General features: G+C 44.0%; 1 protein-coding gene across 6 annotated transcripts in view; it reads left to right on the forward strand.

Annotated features, from left to right (window-relative positions):
- LOC147904585 (putative WD repeat-containing protein C2A9.03) overlaps positions 1–24,817 on the forward strand; it is a 49,005-nt gene extending 24,188 nt beyond the window's left edge. For 4 of the 6 annotated variants that reach the window (XM_087387381.1, XM_087387386.1, XM_087387401.1 and 1 more), the window contains 8 exons: positions 5,080–5,247; positions 5,478–5,564; positions 19,759–19,896; positions 20,021–20,137; positions 20,243–20,334; positions 20,438–20,543; positions 20,728–20,814; positions 24,061–24,817. In XM_087387381.1, coding sequence (XP_087243507.1) covers positions 5,080–5,247; positions 5,478–5,564; positions 19,759–19,896; positions 20,021–20,137; positions 20,243–20,334; positions 20,438–20,543; positions 20,728–20,814; positions 24,061–24,474 — 1,209 coding nt within the window. In that variant the 3' untranslated portion in view covers positions 24,475–24,817. The remainder of the gene's footprint in view (positions 1–5,079; positions 5,248–5,477; positions 5,565–19,758; positions 19,897–20,020; positions 20,138–20,242; positions 20,335–20,437; positions 20,544–20,727; positions 20,815–24,060) is intronic. The other 2 variants (XM_087387375.1, XM_087387394.1) reach the window with 1 other exon arrangement.
- The last annotated feature ends 2,053 nt before the right edge of the window (positions 24,818–26,870 follow it).

A 26,870-nucleotide genomic window follows, 5' to 3' on the forward strand; every position in this document is an offset into this window, starting at 1 on the left:
ACTTGCATGTGGTGTTTTGCAGTCCTTTTTATCCAGAAACTTGTTAATACTACATTAAATATCCTGCTCAAGGAACTTTAAGCTGTGGTTAGGAACCTGAATATCTCATTGGTTGGTTTAGTTATGTTGGTGCCTTGATTTGCCGTGAAGGAACATATCTCAGGCCTGAGGCGGACAAGGTCACAATTGCGGATATGTACCATTTTTTAATACTGATCAGGACTGGTTTTTGGCTAGAATCTTTTGTTGTAGGAGCCTTTTCTAACACAGTGGTTAGAAAGTTAAGGACCTGTGAATGGTGAAGACACAGTGTGATCCTTAACGGTGAGGCTCAGCATATTTTCCTTGGATGAAAAATAGCGAGGTTAATAGCCATTTATAGGAAGAAGACCTTGCATCAATTGGAGGTTTCCAATTCGAGCAGTGCATCATAAGGCTGAGTTGCGATTATTTTTAGGTGGTATATATTGTAGGAGAATTCCCATGTGCGCTGGAAATTCCCAGTGTTTTGGGATATCTTGAGATAGGCTGGCAGTCCGGCAAGTGGCATCAGGTGTGGTAGATTAAATAATTAAAATATAGGATTACAAAAATAGATTCAAGATCACGTAAGGTCACTGGTGTATCAGAAGAAGATTACAGCACGTAAAATCAGGAAAAGACGAAGACCACTGAAGCTGTGCACGACTATATGACTAGTTAGTTTTCTTTTTCATGTGAATTCAGTTTTGGTTGAATTTTAGTTTGCTTTGTTTTGGGGTTGCAGTTCTTTCCCTAGTATAGGAAAGGTGCACTAGTTTTTTAGTTTATTGGAATTGTGGCATTTTTCAGCTTTGTAAATTTGCAGTGGTTTCCTAGTATAGGAAAAAAAGATCTGGTTTTGTTTTAGCAGGAACAAACAAGCAAACCAATGAAAGGATATGGAAAGGAATGACCACCTAGAAATGGAAGTAGAGGATGATACTTCTCACTAACACCGTAGAATCTGGAGTTCAGCCAATACAATATTGTATCGCGTCCCATGGCACACATTGAATGCTAGGATTGAAAATCTAGAGCACGCCTTCAACAGTTAATGGCATAGTAGTTGCATGACAATGAGGGATAGGAAGAATTATGCAAAGAAGCCATTCATACTCTGACAAGTAGATCCTCTCGAGGAGAAAGGGACAAGAATCATGGAACCTGAGTCCCATGTCCACACAATGGAAAGAGGTAAACTAGATTTGCGGCAGGCAGCCTTTCCGGCGTGGAGCAGTAACTACTAACTCCAAATTGAATCTGAATCCTAGAATTTTATCAAAAGTTAAAAGGAAAAGAGCGAACGGGTAAAAATTTGGACATAAGACATGACACAGAGTCCATTAGGACCTGATCCTCCTTGCAAATGTTAGGGGTGGTGATTTATTATTGACTTGGCGATGTCCATATTGTTTGTGTGTTTTGAGAGTTGAAGCCTAACAAATATATTTAAATATATATTTACACACACACTTTTTTTTTTTGTGAGAATATTTATACACACACACACACACATATATATATAGGCGACGCTCACAAGAGCTCATAACTGATCCGCATTGCACAGTATACAATATTGTCACATGGACTACAATCATATGAATAAAGGTGTCGATATCTTGCGATGTCGCATCCAGCTTGGCTTTCCTTGCTCCCTCGCATCGAGAACATGCATCAAAAGAGAGGAATGTTGTAAGAATCCAGATTGAAAACAAGCAATTATGAACGGACGAGCAATTGAGAATATATATTTGTAGGATAATATATAATATATAATAATTATAACCATACGTAGTGTGGGCGGGGAGGTGACGTGCTTCCTTCCCCTAAGAGTGATAATCCGAGGCTTTTGCTAAAATTCAAATTTGGCAGAGACTTGCAAAACCTAGCTTTTAGATATAAATTAGTAGGTGGATCATTGCCAAAACTTAGAGGATACGTTTGCTATTAAACTAAAAAAAAAGACCTTGCTAGAAGGAACCATTTTTGGGGGAATTTATTGTGGACTTTTGGAGCTATTCTTGTTGACGCCTAATCTCCTGGCGCTAGGTTGTAGAGTGTACTCTTCTAGCTTGTCATAATCAATCTTGTTAGGTGTTATGTCACTCTTGGAGGCATCGTTGCTTCATTCGCTACCAGCTTGTAGATCTAGGCTCTTTTCCAAGTCCTTGTGCTTCTTAGTATTGTTCATGCGTTTTAGAGGGAGAAGACTGGGGAGATCCAAGCGCGAGGAGCGAGGGGCAGGGCATAGGAGAAGAGGAGGGCAATGGCGGTGGATTTGGATTCTTGCCATCGTCGGGGACAGAGGGAGCAGTGGAGGTCAAGGCAGGGCATGGTGGTGAGGGCCTAACATCTCCGCAGGGGAGGAGCTTGATAATGGCGAAGCTGAGCTTGGAGCTGGATCTTGGAGCTCGATCTTGGTGCTGGCTATTGCGATGGCGAGCGTGCCGTAGCTACTGGGTATGGCAAAAAGCCTCGACGGTGTTGCCACTTTTGGCCAGCATGACGATCTGGTAGCTCAATCTGCCCTTCAGTTAGCTCTCCAAAAGGTGGAGATGGACCTTAGTAAAAAGCTACCCAAACCGAAAGCGAGCAATGCAACCCCCGGCCTAATTACCAATGAGCGAGCTGATTCAAAAGCACTTGAAGCGCAAGAGAATGAGAAAAAATGTTTGTATACTTGCGAAGGAAGGGAATATAAATTGTCTCTGATAAGCAATTGGACGTCTTTACGTATGATCGATCTCTACGGGAATCCTTCCACCGCAGATCGGTTTGCTAGCCTGGCTCCAGAAAATCGTATTATGAGCGACCAATTTACAAAAGACATCCCTACCGCTCTCGGCAACTGTACGTTGCTTACAGACATTATGCTCGAGAGGAACGAGGTGGGGGGCGTGATTCAAGATGGGCTGGGGGAGCTTACCAAGCTCCAAAATCTGAACTTGCAATTGATTCATCTCAGTGATGCGTTACCGCCAACTTTAGGGAACTGCTCTAATCTGAAAACTCTGCTGATGGACAACAATCAGCTCTTTCAATCTGTTCTCCGGAGTTAGGTGCGCTTTGTGCTGGCTTGCAGCAATTGAGCCTGGCAACCAATTTGCTCACAAGAATGCTACCTCCAGCGCTGGGAAACTGCACTGTGCTCTTATCCCGGACACCTTAACCCAGCTGCACTTGCTGAATTATCTGAACTTTGAGGTCAACAACTTCACAGGAAGTTTGCACTTGGCTTTAGGCCACCTCCACTTTTTAACAATGCTCCTAGTCGTAGATAATGCTCTCATAGGACCCATCTCCCTTGGGATTAGAAATTTGACGCAGATCCAGAGTCTTTACCTATTCGACAATGCCCTCACAGGATCCATTGCGGATAGCATCACAGAATGCACCTTCCTTAAAATTTGGATCGGTCACAATGGATTCAACCTGCAACAACGACAATCAAGATTCAGCATCAAGGTTGGTCACAACGAAACCCTGGAAACCGAGCTAGTAGAGGCTTCTCAAATTTCTCACGATTTCAATGATCACTTACGGAACGAAAGAAGGGATCTCCAATCTCGTAATGATATGCATATATGTGGCTGCAATGACGACTCACGAGTTTAGACTCTTTTGAGACAACTTACCAATCATGATACTCCAGGGTCTATGATATATTTGGTGTAGTCATTCTCGGCATAGCTGAAGAGAGCGAGTGAGTTGGTAACTACTTGTTGCTTCAAGCCAACAGTGTGCATCTCCTCTTTGAACTGGATGATTTGAGCGCTGAAGTCGGCCCAAAAGTGTCAAATACCCCGCTTCCACAGATGCTCCATCGCTAGGGATAGTAAGTGACAAGCATAATATGAGACTCCAAGGACCCTAGCCAGTGACAAGCATAATATGAGACTCCAAGGACCCTAGCCTAACGCCGCCACGGCAAGGTTAGTAACAGTGGCTGTGCTGTTGATGCAGTGAGGTGGTACATTGCATGCATCTATTTATATTGTTGTAAGGATCTCATTTTTGCACTATGCTCGTCGCTCGCGATCAGAATGGCACTGGCATCGACGAGTTCAGATGAGCAGCTAGCTCTTGACACAGTAGACTCATTCGGTGCAAAGGGGAAGCGTGAACAAAGTGTCAACGAAGCGGGCTGCAGAAAACAAAACTGATCAAGAAATTGGAAATTATGCTTCGACTTCAATGCCTCAGGTAAGCTCCACTCTAGCGTCCCATACTAAAAATAAAAAAAAGCAATGCAAACCCAAAACAGCGTCACACCTTCAGAACCTGAGCTGAAAGGTTTTGAAAAAAAAAAGGATCGTCGTTCCATGTAGATAGTCCTCAATGGCACACGAGGCCTCAAAGCTCCCCTTGCCTCCAATTAACAAAGAGTAGTGGCTTCGTTGCAGAAGAATGTTGTTGTCTCAGTCCTCCTCTGGCTATCAAATTGCCATAGCAAGAAAGTGGGAAATGTTTTTTCTCTCATTTGCTCTTAATTTTGTCTAAAGTCTCTTACAAACTTTCTTCTTTTCTTTTCTCTTTCGCTTGTGATAGAAAAAAATTTAATTTGTAATATTGGATTTATTCTAGTCTTATGAAGGTGTGTGGTTTTCTAAGTTTTAGTGTGTGTCTCCAAAATTGAGTGTTTGCATTTAGGCATTGAAAATGATAGCATGAGGGTCCAATGAATCATTGGATTTGTCTTTGGCTGAATGACTTCACTGTCTAACTCTTGTAGACCTACACACAGCTTGAGGAATGTATATGATAGTAAAGATTATTCTCATGTGATTTGAGGTTTCACCAATAAAATCTCATTATACGGAGCCAGTTTCTGCTTTGTTTTTGTTTCTTATATAATCAAGTTTGGGATGATTGTAACCTTTTTCTTTTGAGAAGAAGAATCAATGAGATGAGAGATGAAAGAACGAGACTGAATCTGTATGGGTAATTTTTGGTCTTCTTTTTGTATGAATGGTGTATCATACTTCAAGGTGTAGCTTGAGCTGAGGTGACACGGCATGCTTTTAACTTACTCATGGTATGTCTGGTTTCTTATTTTAGGAGGGGAAATTGACTGATACTACAGCATCACAAGCAAGGCGAGGAAAGGATATACAGGGCATACCTTGGGAAAGGTTGCAGTTCACTCGGGAAATCTACAGGGAGACAAGACTGCGACAATACAAGAACTATGAGAACTTGAACCGCCCCCATGAAGAGCTAAATAAGGTGAGATTGCAAGTTGCTTTTACTTGGCTGTCCTTGGCTCGGGTTTTTTATCAAAGATGGTGCCATACCTGTCTAAAAAATTGTGTAGGGAGTCGGGACAAAGAAATATCCTAAGCAAAATTTCCCCACTCATAGTGCAGGCTCTTTGACAAAAGTGTATAGAGGATGTAGAAATATCCAGGGATATTATTTTTTGAGATATTCATTTCTTTACTGGCTTTTGTATACAGGAGTGCATGGAAGTCACGAAGGGAGGCAAGTTTTTTGAGTTTCAATACAACACAAGGGCTGTGAAGTCTACAGTTATGCATTTTCAGGTGTGGGAAGAGTGTCACTCTTGTTTTGTTCTGTTGTTTGGGGTGGGTCGGAAACTGTGCTGCAAATCCTTAATAGTTTTGAATTTCTGTGGGAGGATATATGGTTTGTGCAAAAATCTAGTACACTCTTTTTCTCTCTCTGGTTTAAATATCTATTGTAGGCAATTCCCTTCTCATGTTGTCAGTGGGTTAGGGGTGCCAGGATTTGGGAGCTTATCTGGTTGCACTAGCACTCCTCTTTATTACAGATATGCCTTCCTTTGAGTCTCCCAATTGAAAGAGCTAAGGTCCCCCTACAAGATGAAAAATGGTTTTAGAAATACCTTTTTCCAACTTGTTAAAAATTGCTTTAAACTGCCTCACTAAAAAGCTTCTCCTGAAAGTCATCTAGCCTCACTTCAAAAGTTTGGTCAAATCAATCTGCTCTCTAATTAATAATGTCAGATTGAGCTGAAGGAGGAGATCAAGCTTAGGTTTTAAGTATTTAGCGCCATTGGTTTTCTTTACATTTGGCAAACATAAATACACACATTTATAATACTCTGCAATTCAAAAGCATGTGCACTGACTTCCGAATGTCGCATATCTAGGGATTTAAAAAGAAGCCCAGTAAAAAAATACTGCCATCACAAATTCATGTGATACAGAGGCTTCCCAAAATCAAGCATACAAATGAGCATAGGGTTACCTTCATAAGACTAGAATGTATCCAATCTTACCAAGTTTACAAAACAAAATTAAAAAGAGACGTAAGAATGAATTTACACTATGCAACACACATCTTTACATTCAGTATTGGGTGTCATAGGTGAGGAGATATATGCACAGTCCTAAGACCGTGCAATGGTATGCAGTTAATCACATTTTTAGATACTTGCAGGGCACCAAGCATCTTGGATTGTTCTATGCCCCGAGGGGGGAGGGGGCAGTTGACTTTTACTTCGCTCATATTCAATGATTCGGACTGGGCTGGTGACAATGATGATAGGCAGTCCACAAGTGCAAATTGTTTCTTTCTTGGCAGCTCATGCATATCTTGTTTGAACAAGAAGCAACCCACTATGGCCACCTCCTCATGTGAGGCTGAGTACAGGGCAGCCTTCACAATGTTTGTGTAGTCGCAGCAAGACCTTTAAACCGTTTTGTGAGGTGTATGCGTATGCACCACGGAGAGGGTGAGGTGTATGCGTATGCACCATAGATAGGAAGAGAGAGAGAGATTTTTAGGGTTAGAGGGAATGTAGACGACACCAGATTGGGTCCCTATACCAACTGAGGGCCCCTTTCCCAAGTAGGGAAGAATTTGCTTTGTACTTGGAGAACTGCAAAATACGAATAACACTCCTTCAGATAGCACGGAATGCAACTCCAAGGATCACCCTTCGACACTAAGAGCTGGCCCACGAATGCCTGAGAAACAACCCGATCTCGACCAAGGCCAACGCTGCCCACACCGTCAATGTAGACCACCGTGTAAGGCTATAGAAGAGGCGTGTGTTGTCCCCGGGCATGCAGCTCTGCTGCATGAGTGAGAGAGGACAGAAATCTGAGAGCTATGGAGTGAAAGATGAGAGATGCAGAGCTAAAGAGAGCTGATAAAGAGCTAAGAAAAGAGCTGAAAACTTGAAAAGAAAGCTGCTGAAACAGAACCCCGAACTTCTACTCTGAGCTTGGGCTATGGTGCTGCGTAGGCACCCTCCTGGATTACCCCTCCCAAAAACGGAATCACCAAAGGCCTGTTGACTTTGCTGCTGTCCTGCAGGGGATTTTTGGAGGGGCTAGAGCTCCTATGGGGCTGGTGTAGGAGGCTGAACTGAGGGGGAGCTGGATGGGAAATGAAGGCAGCAAGACCCCCTTTACATAGGGAGTTGGTTGGCTGGTCCAACCAGCCAAAAATAGCCAATCAGCCAGTCATTTGGTTGGCTGGCTGGTTGGCCCTTAAATCGACCCCTCCAGGCTGCCTAGGGAGGGGCAGAAGGCAGCATATGAAAGCTGCCTTCCCCCAGCCCATTTCCTTTTCTTGGATCTGCCTCCAGGAGCCTTCTAGGCTCCTACCTTGGCTGCTCTTGTCCCCTTTACTTGGTCCAGCCCTTGGGGGCCCTTCTGGGCTCCTACTCTAGGCTGAGACCTAGACCTAGCTAAAGATGGAAACACTAACCTATTGCTCTCCAGTGGATACTAGTGAACATGGACTTGATTCTTGACTTGACCTAAGGCTGAGAGACTAACCTACGTAGCTCGTGCCTGACTGTCCCTAGACAAGGGATAAATCTCCTATATCAGGGATCTATTCGCACTTGTTGATGTAGCTAGTTGCCACCTTGCACCCAAGTGCAGGTGTCACGAGGACATGAAAAGTGATGTAAAGTATCTTCGTAACTCAACCTACGCTTAACCCAGGGTTAATTTAGTGGTTCCATTGCCGGGATCGTCACCATCTTCCTACAGAGGTGAGCCCTGGTAGTGTTGGGTGAAGGACACCTTTAGTGCAATTGTTGCTATAGCCATCAATCTTAGCAAGCATGTCACACTGTGAGAGGTCATTGACCATTTCAGAGCAGGAGGGGCAGGACGAAGATAGAGCATCAGAGAGCTTTGAAGAGGAGCACAGTACCGGTGGGGGTGATGACCAGTAGGACAGTGGGGCACATCCAGTGTCTCCTGAGCATGCCACGGAGGACTCACAGGATGAGGTAGATGAGGCAGAGAAGCTTGATCCCACTGCACTTTTTCAGCTACGAATGCTAAGTGTAGCGGGATCCTTGTCGCAGTTGCAACATTTTGTCACGGAGATTATGCAAGCTCCTCCCCCTATGGTTGCTTCCCCTGGAAGCAAAAAGTCATCTCAGAAGAAACATAAGAAGCATAAGAAGACTCCTAGGCATGTTTCTTTCAGTGGACAGCCGTTAGAGATGCCCTCGATCACCCCTGTAGCGGGTAATGCCAATAACTTTCATTCAGTCAACCAGGGACAGCAAGCCCTTCCTTAGCCCACGATGCATCCATGATATTTTGGAGGGGGATCAGTTTTTCAGGCAATGGTAGCACCATCCGCAGAGGCACCCGGAATGCCAGGTAGCTTTATGGGCAGCACGCAGCCAGGAATGCAGAATTTCCAGCAACCTATGATGGGTGGAATGCCCCCTGCAAATGCCAATATGATGTACTCAAACATTGGGATGCAGTCTGGAATGCAAACAGGAATGCCTGGGACAATGGGCAATACTTGGAATATGCCACAGATGCAGGGAGTGGGACCTGGAATGCCAAACCCACCATGGGTACGGTTGGAATGGCTCAGAATGCGGGAGTAGTGATGCCCCCACGGTTTTTACAGCTCCCTGTTTATGACAATCTCACCCCTAAAGGCAAATTGAAAGATTACAAGGAGGGAGGGGCAACTGTCAAGTTTAAGACTTTCAATGGGATGCAGGACAGATTGAAGGCTTTGACATTCGTGCAACAGTTTGATGCTGCCTACTCAGGTGGACACTTCACAGAATCCTCAAAAGTCCGAAAGGCAACCACCTTTTTGAAGGGCAATGCACTGCAATGGTGGACCAACCTCCTCTTGCAAGGCAGAGCACCTACCACTGGGTCGAATTCAAGTAAGTCTTCTCAGTAGCATGGCTCACTACCACTTTTGAGGTGGATATCATGACCACCTGGTACAGGTTGGATGCTGCAAATTGCAGAAATTTGGAAGACTACAATAAGAAGTTTTGGGAAGCCCTACTGTCAGTGAATTCTTACAGACCTGTACCGCTGTCCGAGCAAATTGAAAAGATAGTGCTGCGGGTTGCCAAAGGAGATTCGGGACTACTGCACGAAGACAAGGGTTTCCAATATGTCTCAGTTGGTTGAGAATGCCACACTACAGCTTATGCACTAATGCAAGGGAAAGTTTCTGGGTTCAAAGGAAGCTCATAGGAGACATCAAGGTCAAAAGGCAGCAAGACGGAATCCCCTAAGAAGTTTACAAAGTTTTCACAGCCCACGAAGGCAAAGTTTGTTGGAGGACAGAGGCGAGTACCGACCCGCATGTCTGATGAGGAAAAGCAAATTCTTTATGATGCCAACAAGTGTTATATTTGCAAGGAGGAAGGCCACAGGTCTTTTGAATGCCCACATAAGAAGCGGAAGTTCCCTCCTTCTGAGCAGGGTGAGCACAAGGAGGAAAAGAGCACTGATCAAAAGAATAAAAGCCCAAGCCCACTGCTGGTCTTTTGCCAGACTTGATTGGGGCTATTCAAAATACAGATGCTACAGAGTTATGCCGGGCATGGGGCAAGATAAGAGACCAGACAGCTCTGATGTTTTTCGATCCGGGAGCCAAGGCCAATTTCATCTCTCCAGAGCTGGCTGGAAAGTTAGGAATAAGGGCAGAAGAGATGGGTCCTTTGTGTGATGTAGATATGGCTTGTCCGGGACTCAGCCAGTCAGTTACTCCGGTGATAGTAGGCAAGCTGCGGATGCATATTCAGAGCTTGTGGACAAAGAAGAGTTCTATATTATGCCGTTGAATGGTTGTGATGTGTTACTGGGGATACCTTGGCACTTTCGTGTTGGGGCTGTTTTGGATCCAAAGAATAAAACAATCACAATCACTCACTGTGGCAAGACCCACGCTCTAGATGCTAAATTGAAGGGAGAATCCATCCCTATTGTATCTGCTTCTGCCATTGGCAACGTAATGAAAAAGCATCTTTCAGCGTACTTAGTGTTTGCATCTGAAAAGAAGTCAGTAGAAGAAGAGTCATTTTTCTAAGGTGGAAAAACAGCGAACAGATTTTCTTTTTCCGTTTAGGGACTGTTTTTCTGACTCACTTCCACAAGAGTTGCCCCCTGAAAGGCCAGAAGATCACACGATAGATATAATCCCTGGTAGCAGTCCTCCTAACCGACCTCCTTACAGGATCAGTGCAGCCCAGCAAGAGAAAATTAGGAACCAGGTCAAGGACCTGCTGGAGAAGGGGCTGATTCAGCCCAGCTCTTCACCTTACTGCTCACCCGTGCTCTTGGTCCAGAAGAAGGATGGATCTCGGCGGATGTGCATTGACTATAGAGCCCTCAATAAGATTACCATTAAGAACAGATTCCCTATACCTCGGATAGATGATATTTTGGATAGGTTACAGGGGTCTGGAATGTTCAGCTGCATTGATATGAAGAGTGGTTATCACCAGATCAGAATTCAGCCAGAGGATGTTCACAAAACAACATTTTGTATCACATTTGGTTTGTACAAGTTTCTTGTCATGCCATTTGGGTTAACCAATGCACCTGCCACCTTCAACAGAATGATGGACAGGATTTTTAGAGAGCACCGAGCCTTTGTTGGCACTTTCTTCCGATGACATCATCGTGTTCTTTCAAGATGAGGCTGAACATAGGAAGCACCTGGCAATTGTTCTCGAGGAGCTATGGAAGCATAAGCTGCTTGTCAATGCCAAGACAAGTGAATTCTTCATGCTTGAGATCCATTTTCTCGGGCACATTGTTTCCAAGGATGGAGTTAGGATGGACCCTGCCAAGGTAGAGGCCATCAGGAATTGGCCACACCTGAAGAACATCCATGAAGTACGCAGCTTTCTGGGCTTGTGCTCGTACTACAGGAGGTTCATTCGGTATTTTGCAGAGATTGCATCTCCTTTACATGCCTTACAGAAGAAAGGGGTCACTTTTAGATGGGGTTCCAAAGAAATTGCAGCTTTTGACCTACTGAAGGAGCGACTGCTCAGATCCTATGATTATTTTGCCAGATCTCTGCAAACCCTTCGCTGTCCAAGCAGATACTTGTGGGAACAGCGTAGGAGGGGTACTTATGTAGGATAGAAGAGTCGTGGCATACAAGAGTAGAGTGCTCCAGGATGCTGAAATGAATTTTGGCATCTATGAGAAAGAGATGTTGCCTGTCATCCATGCTCTTTCAACCTGGAAGCATTATCTTTTGGGTGCTGATTTTCATGTTCAGATCGATCATCAATCACTGCGGTACTTTCTCACTCAAAGAAAGTTGTCTGAGAAGCATATGAGGTGGTCAAATTTTCTTTCTATGTTTCATTTTCAGATTGTGCATGTGCTTGGGAAGAAGAATGTTGTTGCAGAGAAGAAGAATGTTGTAGATGCACTCTCATGCAAGCCCACCACTCTAGATGCAGTGCCTGTTGAGCCACAAGTTTCAGCAGTGACCATTGCATATCATGATGAGCTTGATGCTGTGAAGGATCAATATGCCAATGATGCTGATTTTTCACGGATTTATGATAAGTTGGTCGATGCACAGAGGCATGAGCACTATACTCTCAAAGACGGATTTCTGATGATGCATGGCAGATTGTGTGTCACGAAACAGTTGAGGCCCAAAGTGTTGACAGAGAGTCATGCTCCACCCTATGCAGGACACAGAGGGATTGATGCCACCATCAAAGCTATGGAGCACTATTTCTTTTGGCCATCATTGAGGAAAGATGTCGAGGCATATGTCAGGACATGCATCACCTGCCAAAAGGTGAAATATGACAGGCAAAAGCCGGCTGGACTACTGCAGCCTCTACCTATTCTCGACCGACCTTGGCAGAGCATTGCCATGGATTTTATCTTTGATCTTCCTCGTACACCATCTGGACATGATGGGATATGGACCATTATTTGCAGATTCAGCAAGCAGACCCACTTCATTCCCATCAAAAAGAAAATTACAGCAGACCAGATGGCGATACTCTTTATGTCTCATGTGTTTAAACATCACAGGATGCCTCAATCAATTGTCAGTGATAGAGACCCGCGGATGACAAGTCTTTTCTGGAGAGGTATCTTTGAGAATATGGGTACCACGTTGAATTTCTCATCCTCTTTCCATCCTGAATCTGATGGGCTGCCCGAAGAAGCCGATTCCACTGCCCTTGATCTTCTCAAATGCTATGTTTCGGATCAGCAATCGAAATGGGAGCAATTTTTGCCACTTGTTGAGTTCGCGTACAACAACACTGTACACTCATCCATGGGGAAAGCCCCCTTTGAAATTGTGGCAGGAGAACGGAAGGTACCTCCCATTCTGCATACGAAAGAGAAGATTTTTGAAGCGGACAGATTTGTGGAAAGTTTGGATGTTGCTTACCAGAAGGTCAAAACAGCCCTCCAGAAAAGCCAAGAGAAGCACAAACGGGCAGCCGATAAGCATCGCTGCGAGTTACTCTTGAAAGAGGGCGATTGGGTGCTGCTGCGTTTTCAAAAAGCATGACTCAGGAAGATGAAAGGCAAGACGAAAATGTACACAAAGCTGAAGATGTGGTATTATGGTCCTTTTTAGGTTTTTAAATGCATTAATGATGTAGCTTACAGGCTGAAGCTACCTGCCACTTGGACCATACACAATGCCTTTCATGTGAGTTTATTGAAGCCTTTCCAGGGTGATGTGCTTGTTGACCTGCTGCATGAGGATCAGCCCGAGGGTGGAAGAGTTGGATGAAATCTTGGTTCCGGAACAGATTTTGACACATATGGAAAGAAAAGTGAAAGATAGAGTTTCCCGTTGCTACGTGGTGAAGTTCAGGAATTATTCTGCACTGGATGCGAGGTGGATGGAGGAGGGTGACCTAGAGGACTCACCTTAGATTTTGCAGCTTTACCTCGACGCGTTTCAGCTTGCGCCAACTACGGTACAGGCTCCTACAGGTTCAACAAAGCAAAGATTTGGAGCATTGCCCGGCGCTCAAGAGGAGGGTAGCACCTCCCCTTGATTCAGACTGCTCATATATCTAAAGATCGCTTGGTGGCACCGATTGTCTCACCCGAGATGCTGCCTACTGACAGTATTTTTGCCGTGAGGTCTCCATGATGGCTGTTCGCGACACTCGACATAGAGGATGCATTGATGTATGGATGGACTCTCGAGCTTTCCTAGCCCATATTATCATTACAGGTTGTATCTTACAGATGATGTATATTCTGGTGTGGGCTATTTCTGTCTATTTGTACTTTTTCAGCAGCAACCTAGGTAGTTTGCTGCTTTAAGAGGAGGGTATGTCACGAGGACATGAAAAATGATGTAAAGTATCTTCGTAACTCAACCTACGCTTAACCCAGGGTTAACCATGGTTAAGTGTTGTAATGGTTTGGCTGTGAGGGACTGGCTAGAGGAAGTGCACACTTCCGAGAAGTTCCTAATGGCAAAGTCTAGGTGCACCACTAGGTCCTAGGGGCAAGGCAAAGGCTTTAAAAGAGGGGTCTAAAAGTTAGGCCCAAGGACAACCAAGGTTGTCCTTGGTATGGGGGTTAGGACTTTAATGAAGGGGCAAATGGCAAGGAGGAGGTGCCATTTGTCATGCATTTGTATGCATGCCGTTCTCCCACCTTCCATCTCTCTCCCCTCACTCTCCCAAAGGTGTTGGACGTTTTCAGTTGTTCTTGTGCAGTTTTTGAGCTGTTTGAGTTGTTTCAAGCCTGTTTTCAGCCGTTTTAAGTCTGTTTTGACTGTTCCAAGGCTACTACGCACTTCTAGGAAGTGCCAAAAGTCATTTTTGAACTTTCTGAAAATTTTTGTTCGGACTGTACGGACGCTCATACGGCTGTACGGACGTTCATACGGCTGTACGGACGTTCGTATGGCTGTACGGAATCCATACAGACATGTTCAGCTGCCTCCAGCAGGTGCTCAGGGTTATCTTTAGCTGTGTTGGATCTTTGTGCACATGTTTCTGGCTGTGTGGTGGCTTCTGGAGCTGTTTTGGACCAGTGCAGGCTGCAGTTTTTTTCCCTGCTACTTTTGGCACCCTCTCCTAAGAGGACTCAGGCACAGGTTCCGAGGCAATCATTTCGGGGCAGATTTGTGAACCATCTTTCCTCTACAGCTCTTTCTTGTTCACCCTCCGCTCTCTACCTTCATTTCTCTTTTCTCCTGATTGCTGGAAGACACCTGCACCCTGCGGGGAGCCTGGACAGAGGATAGGTGCGAGGAAAGAGCTCGCTACTCTGCCATAGACAACGGGAGTTGGTTTCGGGTTCTATTTTTCCTTGTTCTTTCTTGCTTTGCAGCTTTTTGCAGTGCATGCTTATGGTTTGCAATGCTTTCAGGACTCCTACAGGTTCTAGCAAGCACCCAGAGGCAAGGGTGATCTTGTGAAAGGCCTAAGGACAGTGTGGATGCATGTGATAGCCTTGAGGCTGCCTTGAGCTCAGTTTGCCAATGGTTTGGATGCCTGAATGCCTCTAAGTTGTGTCAGATCAGAATTGAATGCCTGAGTATGCCTTGCCAGTGAGAATTCTAGTAGAGGATTTGTAGAGAGGAGCAGTGCAGGGTTGAACCCTTGTTGTAAAGAATTTCCATTCAGAAGCATTAAATAAATACCGTAAGGGGCGCCAAGGCATTTGGGGCCAATGGGTGCAATGTGTACTATTTTCATTGAGCAGGGGCATTCTAGCCTCACCTTTGTTGTTGTTGAAGCTTGTTTCTAAGTTGTGCTAAGTGATTGAAGTGACTGAAGCTTGCATTGTGGCCATTTATGAAGTTTATGACTGAGTAGAAGAAGATCACTGCCCTTTTGTTTATTGAAGGCCGGTTTCAGTGGTTCTATTGCCGGGATCGTCACCATCTTCCTACAGAGGTGAGCCCTGGTAGTGTTGGGTGAAGGACACCTTCAGTGCAATTATTGCTATAGCCATCAATCTTAGCAAGTATGTCACACCGCGAGAGGTCATTGACCATTTCAAAGTAGGAGGGGCAGGACGAAGACAGAGCATCAGAGAGTTTTGAAGAGGAGCACAGTACCAGCAGGGGTGATGACCAGCAGGACAGTGGGGTACATCCAGTCTCTCCTAAGCACATTTATGCATTGTGGCCATTTATGAAGTTTATGGCTGAGTAGAAGAAGATCACTGCCCTTTTGTTTATTGAAGGCCGGTTTCAGCAGGGGTGCATGTGACATTCCCTCCTCCTTAACTTAGCGGTCATAGTTGGGTCCGTACGCATACACTAGGTTTTTTCGTACACATTCTGTATGGTTGTATGTGCGTCGCATGACGCCCTCTCGACTCCTCTGGACTCAAGGGCCCTTTACCACTTTCTTCAGCAAGCAGTTTCCCTCAAGTTTCAGCCTTTCAGCCTGCAACTACAGCCCTTGTTATGCCTCTGCCTGCTCCAAACATCTCTGTACAGCTGCTTCTGTAAGGCTCCGTTGGAGATTGTGTTAGCACCCGAGACTTCTAGGCTGCCCGCGTTGGAAGTTGGAGCAATCGTCAAGCCTCAAGGTATGGGCCATGGCTATGGCTATGGCTGCTCTCTTCTCTAATTTTCCAGCAGCTATGGCTGCTCTCTTCTGAGTTCTCTAATTTAGTTGATGGAGATCTTGAACAGGGCTTCAAGTCCTCTTTTGCTCCTTGGCTGTTGGCTTTTGGGGTTGATACATGTACCGCTTCTCCCGAAAACGTGGAAGAAACATGTCGAAGGTTGTAGGCAAAGGCAGCTTTGAAAAATGTTGCAGCTCAGATTGATGCAAATGTGCTGATTTGGGGGATGCCTTAGTGAGTGGTACTGCAAGTGGAAGTGCATCTGGACATGAGCCAAAACAAAAGAAACAGGGCTGGTTTACAACTTAGTATTCGTGCCCAAGTCAATATTGATTTCAAGACAAACTTTGAGATTTGGTGCATTCAGCTTCAGTGGTCGTGTTAATAAAAGAAGATTTGCAACGGTTGGTAGTGTCATCAAGAAGAAAAACCATCAAGAAGAATGTGGTGCCTGCACAAAGTCAAAGGAAGAAGTTTCAACCACAGAAGCCGAGGGGTGAACTGAAGCCCTATAAAGGAAAGTCTAAATTCACTCCAAAGTAGATCGAGACCTTTGAAAGTAGAGGAAGTGTTTGGACACTTGGGAGCCGACTGCCTCGAAAGATCTAAGAACTCAAAGGATCAAAAAAAGCCAAAAGAACCTCTAAAGACTTTGGTGGGACGAGTCCCTAACATACTAGGGAGAGCGGCCGATCCAAATGCCAAAGAACTTTGCCTTTCATGGGGCAAAGCAAGAGATCAGAGTGGTTTGATTTCTCAAGGTCTAGCCAGGTGGTTAGGGATTAAGACCAAAGAGCTTGGGCAAGTCTCTTGATGCCCGGCAATTTGTCGAGGGACAGTTAGTACTAGTGACACCTCTCGTTGGAAAGCTAGGATCCATATTCAGGATAATGTGGATATCTAGGACCATATGGTTTCACCTTTGGAACATTGTTATGTAGTTCATTGATGCCTTGGTTCTATCGGAAAGAAGTGCATCTCAAGATGCTTGAGAAGACACTTGTTTTCACTTATAGAGGAAGAGAACATCACATTGTTGCCAAGGGGAAAGGAGAATCTATTTCCATTGTACCCAGTGTTTCAGTTGGAAAATTAATAGTGTCTTCAATTTCAGCTTACATGATTTATGTTAAGAGAAAAGAGAATGAGCCGAAGTTGATTTGGATTTTCCAGATCAAGACAAACTTCAATTTTTAGATGCTTTTAATATTGTTTTTGAGACTCTTTGCTAGGCGAGCTACCTCTAGAGCTGCCAGAGGACCATGCCATGGAGCTCATTCCAGGGAGGAGTGAGCCTCCTAATCAGCCACCCTATCAGGTGAGTGCAGCCTTGATCGAGGAGATCACGACACAAGTACAGGATTTGCCCTTCAAAAGACTAATTCAACCTACTTCTACCCACATGTGTTCTTGGTCTAGAAGAAAGATGGGTCTTATAGAATGTGTGTGGACTATAGAGCCCTTAACAAGATGACTATCAAGAATAATTTTTTGATTCCAGGCATTGATGATGCGTTGGATCGATTAAAAGGAGCCGCCATTTTTAGCAGGATTGACTTGAAGAGTGGCTATCATCGAATCAGGATTCATCCCCAGGACATCCATAAGAGGTCCTTTGAGACGAGGGTTACACGAGTTCTTGGTCATGCCCTTTGGCTTAACAAATGTTGTAGCTACTTACAATAGGATGATGGACCGGATTTTCCGACCTCATGGTTGGACACCTTACAAGTTCCTTCTTTGATGACATTCTTGTGTTCTTTAAGTCAGAAGAGGGGCATAAAAGACATCTAGCCATAGTGTTTCAGGAACTCAGAGACAGTATGCTTTTTATTAACGGAAAGAAAAGCAAATTCTTCCTGGATGAGATCCATTACCTTGGTCACATCATTTCCAAAAAGGATGGCATATGGATGAACCCTGCAAAGATCAAAGCCATCCAAAAATGGCTTGAGTCGAGAATAGTGCATGAAGTACACAGTTTTTTAGGGCTTTGTTCCTACTATAGGAGGTTCATTGGACACTCTGCTGATATTGCAGTCCCGTTACATGATTTGACCAAGAAGTTTGCAGTTTTAAGATGGGGAAAACAGCAAAAGACAGCTTTTAACACTCTCAAGGAGAAGATAACCATGGAGCTAATCCTCATTGTTCCTGATTTATACAAGCCCTTTGATGTGGGCTGCTACGCTTGTGGAGAGTGTGTTGGGGCTGCTCTTCATCGAGGCAAAACACCCTTGGGGAATAGCAACAGATTGACGACTTTGTTAATGTCTGGTTTGGGTGGTTGGTATGTTTCGTGCACATGCATGTATGCTTGTGTACGTGAGAGAGAGAGAGAGAGAGCCATGGGCTCACTTACAGGGATTCCTCGAGATGGACTTGTTGGGATGCCTATTCTAACCCAAAACCTGGGCTGGTGGACTCTTGTGCTATGGAACACGAGGGTTTATGGTCATGATGTGGTGCGGTGCTTGGCTAACCAAGCTCGAAGGGTGATCCTTTATACTGGATCTATGGTTGGGTGGTAAGTTTACCAACTCCCCCTATCTGGTCTTCCTGATCTATGGTTGTTTTGCAGGTCTTGGCGTTAGAGTACAATCTGGAATCTACCTCTACCCCTTGAGATGCCCATTTCAGGGGTAGCGAAAGCAATCGGGGGGAAGGGGGCACAGGGAAGGAAAAATGTCAAGTGGGGGGTTGAAGGTGGGGGGGGAGGAAACTAGGAGGGGAGGACAGAGGAGAGAAGGATCACGGATCTTACCTCCCCCATCCTCCACTGATGGTCTGGAGGGCTTGGGGGCGAAAGGAGGGATGGCTCGTGAACCTTGGGCAAGCCCTGGCTAGGTGGCCATCTTGTCTGCAACATAGGTTAGTGCTGCCTTGGCAGACCAGAAACCTTGATCCACTGCTTGAAGATACTTTCAACTAGGGTCTCTAGAAGTATCTCCCTTCGTAGGGTCCGTAGGCCATCTATAATCAGTCACACCTTTGGGACCTGTCATATTGAGAGTATCGAGGATTCTGTCATTTAATGTCTCAAGTACTGTAACCAACTATGCAAGGTTGACCTTGGCTTCCTAGAATTCATAAAGTTTGTAGGATTCTTAGGCTCCAGTCTTATGGTTGCTCGAGCAAGCTGAATTCACCTACCCCTAGATATTAGGCTTATGCTAAATTATATAAAAATGGCGACCCTTTAATAACATCATTGCAAGCAAATGGAATAAAATTTCCAACAAACATGCTTGATTGAAAAGAGCTAAATCTTTCTTAGATATGTAGGGTTCACTTTTGAAGCATTGTAATATGCACCTATACCATTAAATAAAAGTTTCTCTTTTGTCTTGGTCTCTCTATGATTGTGACAGTTTCATTTTGTCAAGCTAGCAAATGGGATAAAATTTTCAAAGTATAAATGGTTGATTGAAAAGAGCTCAACCTTTGTTAGATATGTATGATTCAATGTTGAAGCACTGTAACATGTACCTATACTATTTAAACAACTGTTTCTCTTTTTGTCCTGGGCTCTATGATTGTGACAGCTTTGTTTTGTCAAGCTAGCTGCAGAAAGCTAGCAAATGGGATAAAATTTTCAAAGTATACATGGTTGATTGAAAAGAGCTCAATCTTTGTTAGATGTGTATGATTCAATGTTGAAGCACTGTAACATGTACCTATACTATTTAAACAACTGTTTCTCTTTTTGTCCTGGGCTCTATGATTGTGGCAGCTTTGTTTTTTCAAGCTAGCTGCAGAAAGCTATTGAATATATCTGCTGCTCCAATCTCTTAGATTATGACTGTATTCTACAAGTTTTCTGCTTGGTTGAAGGCTTGACTGGGCTAGATTAAATATACGTATGTGACACTTCTTTTTGTTTCCTTTTGTTGTTGTCGTTAAACAGCTCAGGAATTTGGTATGGGCTACATCAAAACATGATGTTTATTTGATGGACAACTCTTTTGTTTTGCATTGGTCACCTTTGACAAGGAGAGTTACAGAGGTGCTTGACGTATCTGGCCCAGTTGTGCCCATACCTAATGTGAGTGTCTTGTGTGGTACACTGATGTGTTTCGTGTATAATACTTGAGGATTATTTTGGCATAAGTAAATCTGCCCTTTGACCTACACGTTGATGGCTCAACGATTTCATGGAATCCCAACAGCCTTATAGGAGCCCACGGGTCCTACTACAAGGGTTAGGGCGTGTACAAGTTAGTACCATGTGTGTCAAGGATAATCTTCTTGTGGCTGGTGGTTTCCATGGTGAAATGGTGTGCAAGGTATGAAATGCTATCTGTTTAGTTTTCTACTGTGTACTTGGTGTTTTGGTGTGTGAGGTTAGTTCTGATCTGCTGGTCTCTTCTTTTATGCATATTTTGTAATAGTTTTTAGATCGTCCTGGAGTTTCATACTGTGCAAAGATTACTTATGATGAGAATGCCATAACCAATGCCATCGAAGTATATGAGACTTCAAGGTGATCCCTTTGTTGGATTTTGTCTCTTTGTAAACTTTTTTCGATTGGATGTTATTGTTTGTCCCACAGCTCACTTTTGATTGTCCCTTGTCTTTGCATGCAGTGGGGCAACCCATTTGATGACTTCAAATAATGATTCTGTTGTGAGAGTATTTGATACAGAGCAGTTTGTGGTGAATGGACAATTCAGTTTCCCTTGGCCTGTTAATGTAAGGATATTCGCACATGCATGTTTGAGATGAGGAGCCAATTTTGCAAATTGCGTGTAAATTTTTTGCTTCTAGATCCTATTAGGTTGCTCAATATTTTTGGTACACTTGTCACAGCAAATTGCAAACTGTTTGCTTCTGGATCTAATAGATTGCGTTACTATTTTTGGTACACTTTTTACAGCACACCTCAGTGAGCCCAAATAAAAAGCTTGTGGTGGTAGTTGGAGATCATCCAGACAGCCTTCTTGCTGATAGTCAAACTGGAAAGGTATGGGGAGCTTTCGAAAACTGTTGTTTTGTTTAGATCTCTAGATGTAATTTGGAATATATGAGGGTAGAACCACAACCTTGCAATTAGCGTTCGTTAAAATGAATTCTATGGCCGCAAGCGAACATGAGCCTATGTGTTGTTCCTAGATCTGCACATCCTTTTTGATTCAGAATATTCTTAAAATTTATATGGTAAAATATAGAGACCTGTTATACATTTTTACAATTATATAGCAATGAATTTTAAAGTAGAAATCGGAATTTTGTCAAGACATTCTCAAAGACCACTTCTATCTATATTCTACCATTTATCACATAAAATGCTGTCTCTCTTTTTTTTGGGGGACAAACTTATCTTCGGTGACTCGAGCCATGGACAGCAAGGGATCAAACGCAGGAGGGCCAAAGGACACGACCCGCCTCAAGTGAACACTCACACGAGGGCCGCAGACATATCCTCTCTCTTTACGTGGGGAGAGAGACCACTAGAGTGATGATAGCACTTGTGAGACAACGTGCCACATCATGGAGACCACATAGGAGGAGGGATGGACCTAGACAGGTTGAGCGACAGCAGCGTTCTTTCATTGATGTTCCCTCTCAATTTCCAGCCCTCGCCAGACCCTGAGCTACTGTCAGATGAGCTCCTCTTGTCTCTCCTCAGTCGTTTATCGTGTTGGTCCCATAGACAGCATACACAAGTCCAGTCAATCAGGGTCTGATTCCAGCCTACATACCCTGGCAATATGCCTCGGCACAGTCCCCCGAATTCTAACACCCCCTTTCAGCTCTTGGATGTTGAACCAAACCCAGGGAGCTAGAATGTTGTGAAGCATCTGCCATGGTAGAGACTGAAGAGCTTCGCCGCATTGTCCTTCATCAAGCATGCCCTCTAGCAAAGTAACCTCTGCAGCCACACCACCTGGCACGCAACACCACAAGAGTCCAATACTCAGCCTCAGTAGACAACAAGGGCAGAGTTGGCTGCTTCTTGCTGCTCCATGCGATCGCTCTCAAGCCAAGGGTAAAACGGGATTCTGATATAGTTCTTGTTGTGTCTGGATCTCCCCCCCTAGATTCACTCCAATTTTGAAGCGTGACTCTGGTCTTCACTGCCCCTCTAGTATCATAACAAAACCCAAAGTTGTTGGTTTCGTGCAGGTACTACAAGATCTGCAAACTTGCGTTTAAATGAATCTTCAAGGGTGTCTGCATGAATGAGCTCACTGCCACACTGGAAAATGCAGGTCCAATTTGGTGGGTAGCAGCTAAATCAATGAACCAATAAGCTTCTGATATAACGAGGCATCAACTTGCTCACAGGGATAATGTTTGGTAGGGTTCTGCATAGGTCCACATAAGCAGTGTGAACAAACTCTAGTGATGGCGAAGCCTGCCTGGTAGTCCATTTTGAAATGGTTTACCTATGCTGCTGCCACGAATGCAAGAACTGCATCGTCCCTGCTTGCTGCCCACATCTGGCAAGCCATCTACCATGTGGTCTCTGAAGGCCTGCCATAGTGCATCGATATTCAAATGACCGTTCTTGATAGCCACAGAATCCTCCTCAGACTCCATCTGCTTGCCAGTCTTGCAAACCTCATGCACTGACAACAGATGGAAACTAAGAGACGGAACCAGGAGGAATGCTTCTCTCCTCTGTCATCAGGAATGACCTCCAACCTTCCCTAACCTCGAACTGGGATAGTTGGCTTATACTTGATTGCCACCGAAGGTTGTGGAACATCTCGTGGAAAGGAGTCGTGTGTTTGGAAGCACCGCTATCCATAATCCATTCTGGAAAATCACCAATAGTGGAGCTCCGGTGTCCATGATCTCCAAGTGCACTAAAGCTGGAGTCGTCGCGGTTGCAACTGAGGAACCGATACCTTTCTCATGGCTTTGCCGAGGGCACTTCCTCCAGTAGTGACCCTTCTGGCCACAGTGGTTACAGGTCTGATCCAACCAAAATGAAATCAGCCAAGTCATAGGACCGCAATACTAAGTCAATCATAACCTTTGAAATATTGTAGTTGTTTCCGTCCAACTGACGGTCTCACCCATCTCAACCAAATCTACCGTCTCAGGAGGTTGATCTTGCTCTTGTGAAGGGATGGTGGGTGGGAAAGAAACAAAAGAAGAGGCTGCAGGCTCTTCGGGTGCCTGTCTTTCAGAGGCGCCTCCTTCTCGCTTCTTCTCTTTGTCCCGCACCGTCCACGCCTTCTACGATCAGCAGCAAACAGTGACTGTTTTCTGCACTATCTTGTGTCCACAGATTCAAGCTTCCTTGTGCTCTGATACCATTCAGGGATGCAGGAGTGGAAATATGCGGAGAGAGAGAGAGAGAGAGAGTATTGCGCAATAGACTGCAAATGAATGTAAGAGATATGCTGGGAAAATGGTGCTTTGCTTCTGAGAGACCACTTCTGGAAGATACAACGAGGACAGAAGTGCACCTTATTTATGGGAGGGGAGCACCCTGGTTGGCTACTGAATGGTTTGTTCGGCCTTCTTCACTCGCTTTGCAGCTGCTTCGGCCGGAGTCTGCGAAGGATTCATGGCTCAAGTCTGTGTAGCCCTTGGGGGTTGAAATTCTCTTCCTCCTAAAAGTCTTTGGCTCAGAATATGTTGTAGCATGTGGTTTCAGTGAAGAGGTCCCCTTTGCCATAGTATCGTCATAGATCTTGGCGTATCTAACTGCATCCCAGAGGTTCTTACTTTGGTTGTTCTTCACGTGGAGTTTGTGTTCTTTTACCAATCCATTTATGAAAAATCCACACAAGGTGGTAGGAGCCATGTATGAGGCTGTGGACTATAGGTCCTTAAATTTGAAGTGTGTGAACTTTATGAGGAGATCAAAGTCAGCCTCAGGTTGAAGGAACTCCTCTCTAAACATTTGTTCAAAATCAGCCGAAGCCTTTGGTTTTCTCCTCCACCAGGCCATGCCTTCCCTTTGAACATCCCTTGCGCCATTTGGATTTTCAAGGCATCGGAAAAGAGCTAAGGGAAGACATCTTAGAACAAAATAGAAAAGATTTATTTGAAAGGGATTTTGTATGCAAGTTCACTCTCTCCTTTCGTTTGTTAGATACAAACTCATGCCAAAAGATCTCTTTTAGGTTGCTGCATTTCTATTCTCGAATGTCACCTATGAATTGTTGTGGAAAAGAACACTATTTTTCTGTTCACGGAACCATGAACTCGTCAGTAAATGGTTTTGACCTCAAGTGATGTGTATTCTCAGATTATTGCGACTTTGAAAGGCCATCTAGACTATTCTTTTGCCTCTGGTTGGCATCCTGATGGTCATATTTTTGCTACGGGAAATCAAGATACAACATGCAGAATCTGGGATGCCCGAAACTTGAGCTCTTCTCTGGCAGTTTTGAAGGGACGCATTGGAGCGATTCGCGCGTTGCGATTCAGCTCAGATGGGCGATTTTTGGCAATGGCAGAGCCAGCTGATTTTGTGCACATCTTTGATGCCAGGCAAGACTTCCATCAGTCTCAGGAAGTCGATATTTTTGGAGAAATTGCTGGAATTTCATTCAGCCCAGATATAGAGGCACTTTTTGTAGGAGTAGCTGATGGAATCTATGGAAGCCTACTTGAGTACAACCGGTGTCATGTAAATACATATCTTGATGCCTTGTTTTAAAAGTACTGCAGGGAGATGCATGCCTGAGGATCTGATATCTTTGTTCCAGAGGAAAGAAGGATTTAAAGATGTTGGTTTGGTGGGCAGCTCTCATTTTCTTGGAAAATGCAGTTCCCAAGCAGGTCTTTAAAAGAGGTCTGTGGAAGTAGCAGGAAGAGAAAACATCTAATGAATGGGACAATGCCTGCAGGGCTTTTATAAAACATGTAAAAAAGAGTTTGGAGTGAAGGCTCCGTTTCTTGGCTTGTGATCCACATTTTAAGGTGTTTGATCTGCTGTGGCAATGTGAGCTGTGATTTAGAGTGTCCATAAAATGTTTGCAGGAGTCGCCTTATCTGATTTCTGAATGGCATTGCCTTTTTAAAGCTTTTGAAACGGTCGACTTCTGTATTGCTTTGACTGCTACCATCTATAAGGTTTCAATGTGTAAATGAGCCTGTATAGGTGTTCATCTGAAGCACAGGTTTCCAACTTTAAAGTAACTCGTTTTGGACTCCTAGGCCCATCTATGTGCATGCAAATTCGTAAGCAAGCAAGGACCTGAACGACATTAAGAAATACAAGACCATAGTCATAATGCAACTCAATTCTTTTGTGGTTAATTATCACTAAAAAATTTCCCATATTGCAGAAGACAATATCTTGTGCTCATCTTTGCTTAAAAGGAGGATCTTATTAAGGAGGGATTGCGCAAAATGGTCGAACATCTTTTAAATAAGCTCTTAGAGCCTAGAGAAGATTCAATCAAGAAAAGCAGGCTATAATAGCTGAGGAATGCAGCCTTATGGTGAATTTGGTGCGCTCACTTCTTATTGAGTTTGTAATGTATTGTATAAACTTTGTGTGGCCTTTTGACCACGTTTCAAGTCGTTTCATGTAGGCGATACAACTGATATCTAAATCCAAGTCGGACCATAAAGTTGAGCTTGAACATGCTACATGAAAGACTAAAAATGTGCTAAATGAATTCAAGTGGTTAAACAGTCTTCAATTTCAAGCTTAACCCAAGACTGTTCAAGTAGTTGAATTCATTTACCTAGCTGGCTCAACTAACCATGGCCTTTTTAGCACTTTTTATACCATTGGGACCATTTTTCAACGAATTGGTTATATAGGGTGGATAAAGACCCTAAACGTTCATTGTCTTTTGTAGCATTTTTCACACTATGGGGTGGTGTGGATAAAGATCATGAGGTAAAGGAATGAGTTTTAAGGTCCTAAACGTTTATGGGATTGAGCTTGCTCCAACGTTGTCTAACAATTGGTATCCATTTGCCTGCCCAATTCAACCAGCCATGGTACTTTTTACACTCCACACACCATTGGGATCAATTTGTACTAAATTGGTTGTATAGTGAGGGAAGAGACTGAAGTTCGATGCTAAGCATGCAAGGTTGTGTGCCATGATGGAATTGGGCTTGACCAGGGATTTACACCATTGGGACCATTGGTGTGGATAAAGATCATGAAGTTGAGAAATGTGTATTTAAGGTCCTAAACGTTTATAGGATTGAGCTTGATCCAAGGTTGTCGATTCCCCTGTTCAATCACCCATGGTACTTTGAAGCACCTACGACCATTTTTTATCGTATTGGCCATATGGGGTGGACAAAGCATAAAGCTAGGTGATGAGTGTGCAAGGACTTGAGTCTTCATGGAATTGGTCTTGTCTCAAGCTTTAACCATTGGAATCCATTTGCACTCCCAAAGTAATCACCCATGGCTTTCTTTTATCACTTATCATATCCTTGGGGCCATTTTTTAGTGATTTAGCCATATACTAGGATAAATACCATGAAGGTGGGAACGAGTATCCAATGTCCTATGCTTTTCAAGAAATTTTTCCTCCAATTCCACCAACTATGGTCTTTTTAGCAAGTATTAATCCATTGGGTCCATCTTTCATTAAATTGCCATATGGGGTGGGTAAAGATTGGCACTGAGTGTAGAAGGTTGCAGGCCTTGAGGGGATTGGCCCTACCCCAAGTTTGTTAACAATTTGAATCCACTCACTTGTCTAGTGAACCCAACCATGGTATTTTTGTGTGCTTTTCACATCATTGGGGCCATTTTTTACTAAATTGGACATGGTAGGTAAAGACCATGAAGATTGTAAATGAATAATTCTAGTAACCATGGTTCTATTTTTCACACCATGCATTATTATTTCCACTAAATTGGCCATATGGGGAGGATAAAGACCATGGAGTTGGAAAATGGGTGAATGAGGCCCAACATAGAGTTCAACCAAAGCTAGAGTAGTTACAACCACCCTTCCTCCTCTCCTCGCAATTCAATCCATCATGGTCTTTTTGAGCAATTTTCACACCATGGGAGCCATTTTTCACTAAGATGCCCATATGGTGTGGATCATGAAGTGGGATCAAAGAGTATAC

Source organism: Dipteris shenzhenensis, chromosome 2 (genome assembly GCF_047967505.1).
Source record: "Dipteris shenzhenensis isolate YYH24624 ecotype China chromosome 2, Dip_SZ_1.0, whole genome shotgun sequence".
NCBI classification, from domain to species: domain Eukaryota; kingdom Viridiplantae; phylum Streptophyta; class Polypodiopsida; order Gleicheniales; family Dipteridaceae; genus Dipteris; species Dipteris shenzhenensis.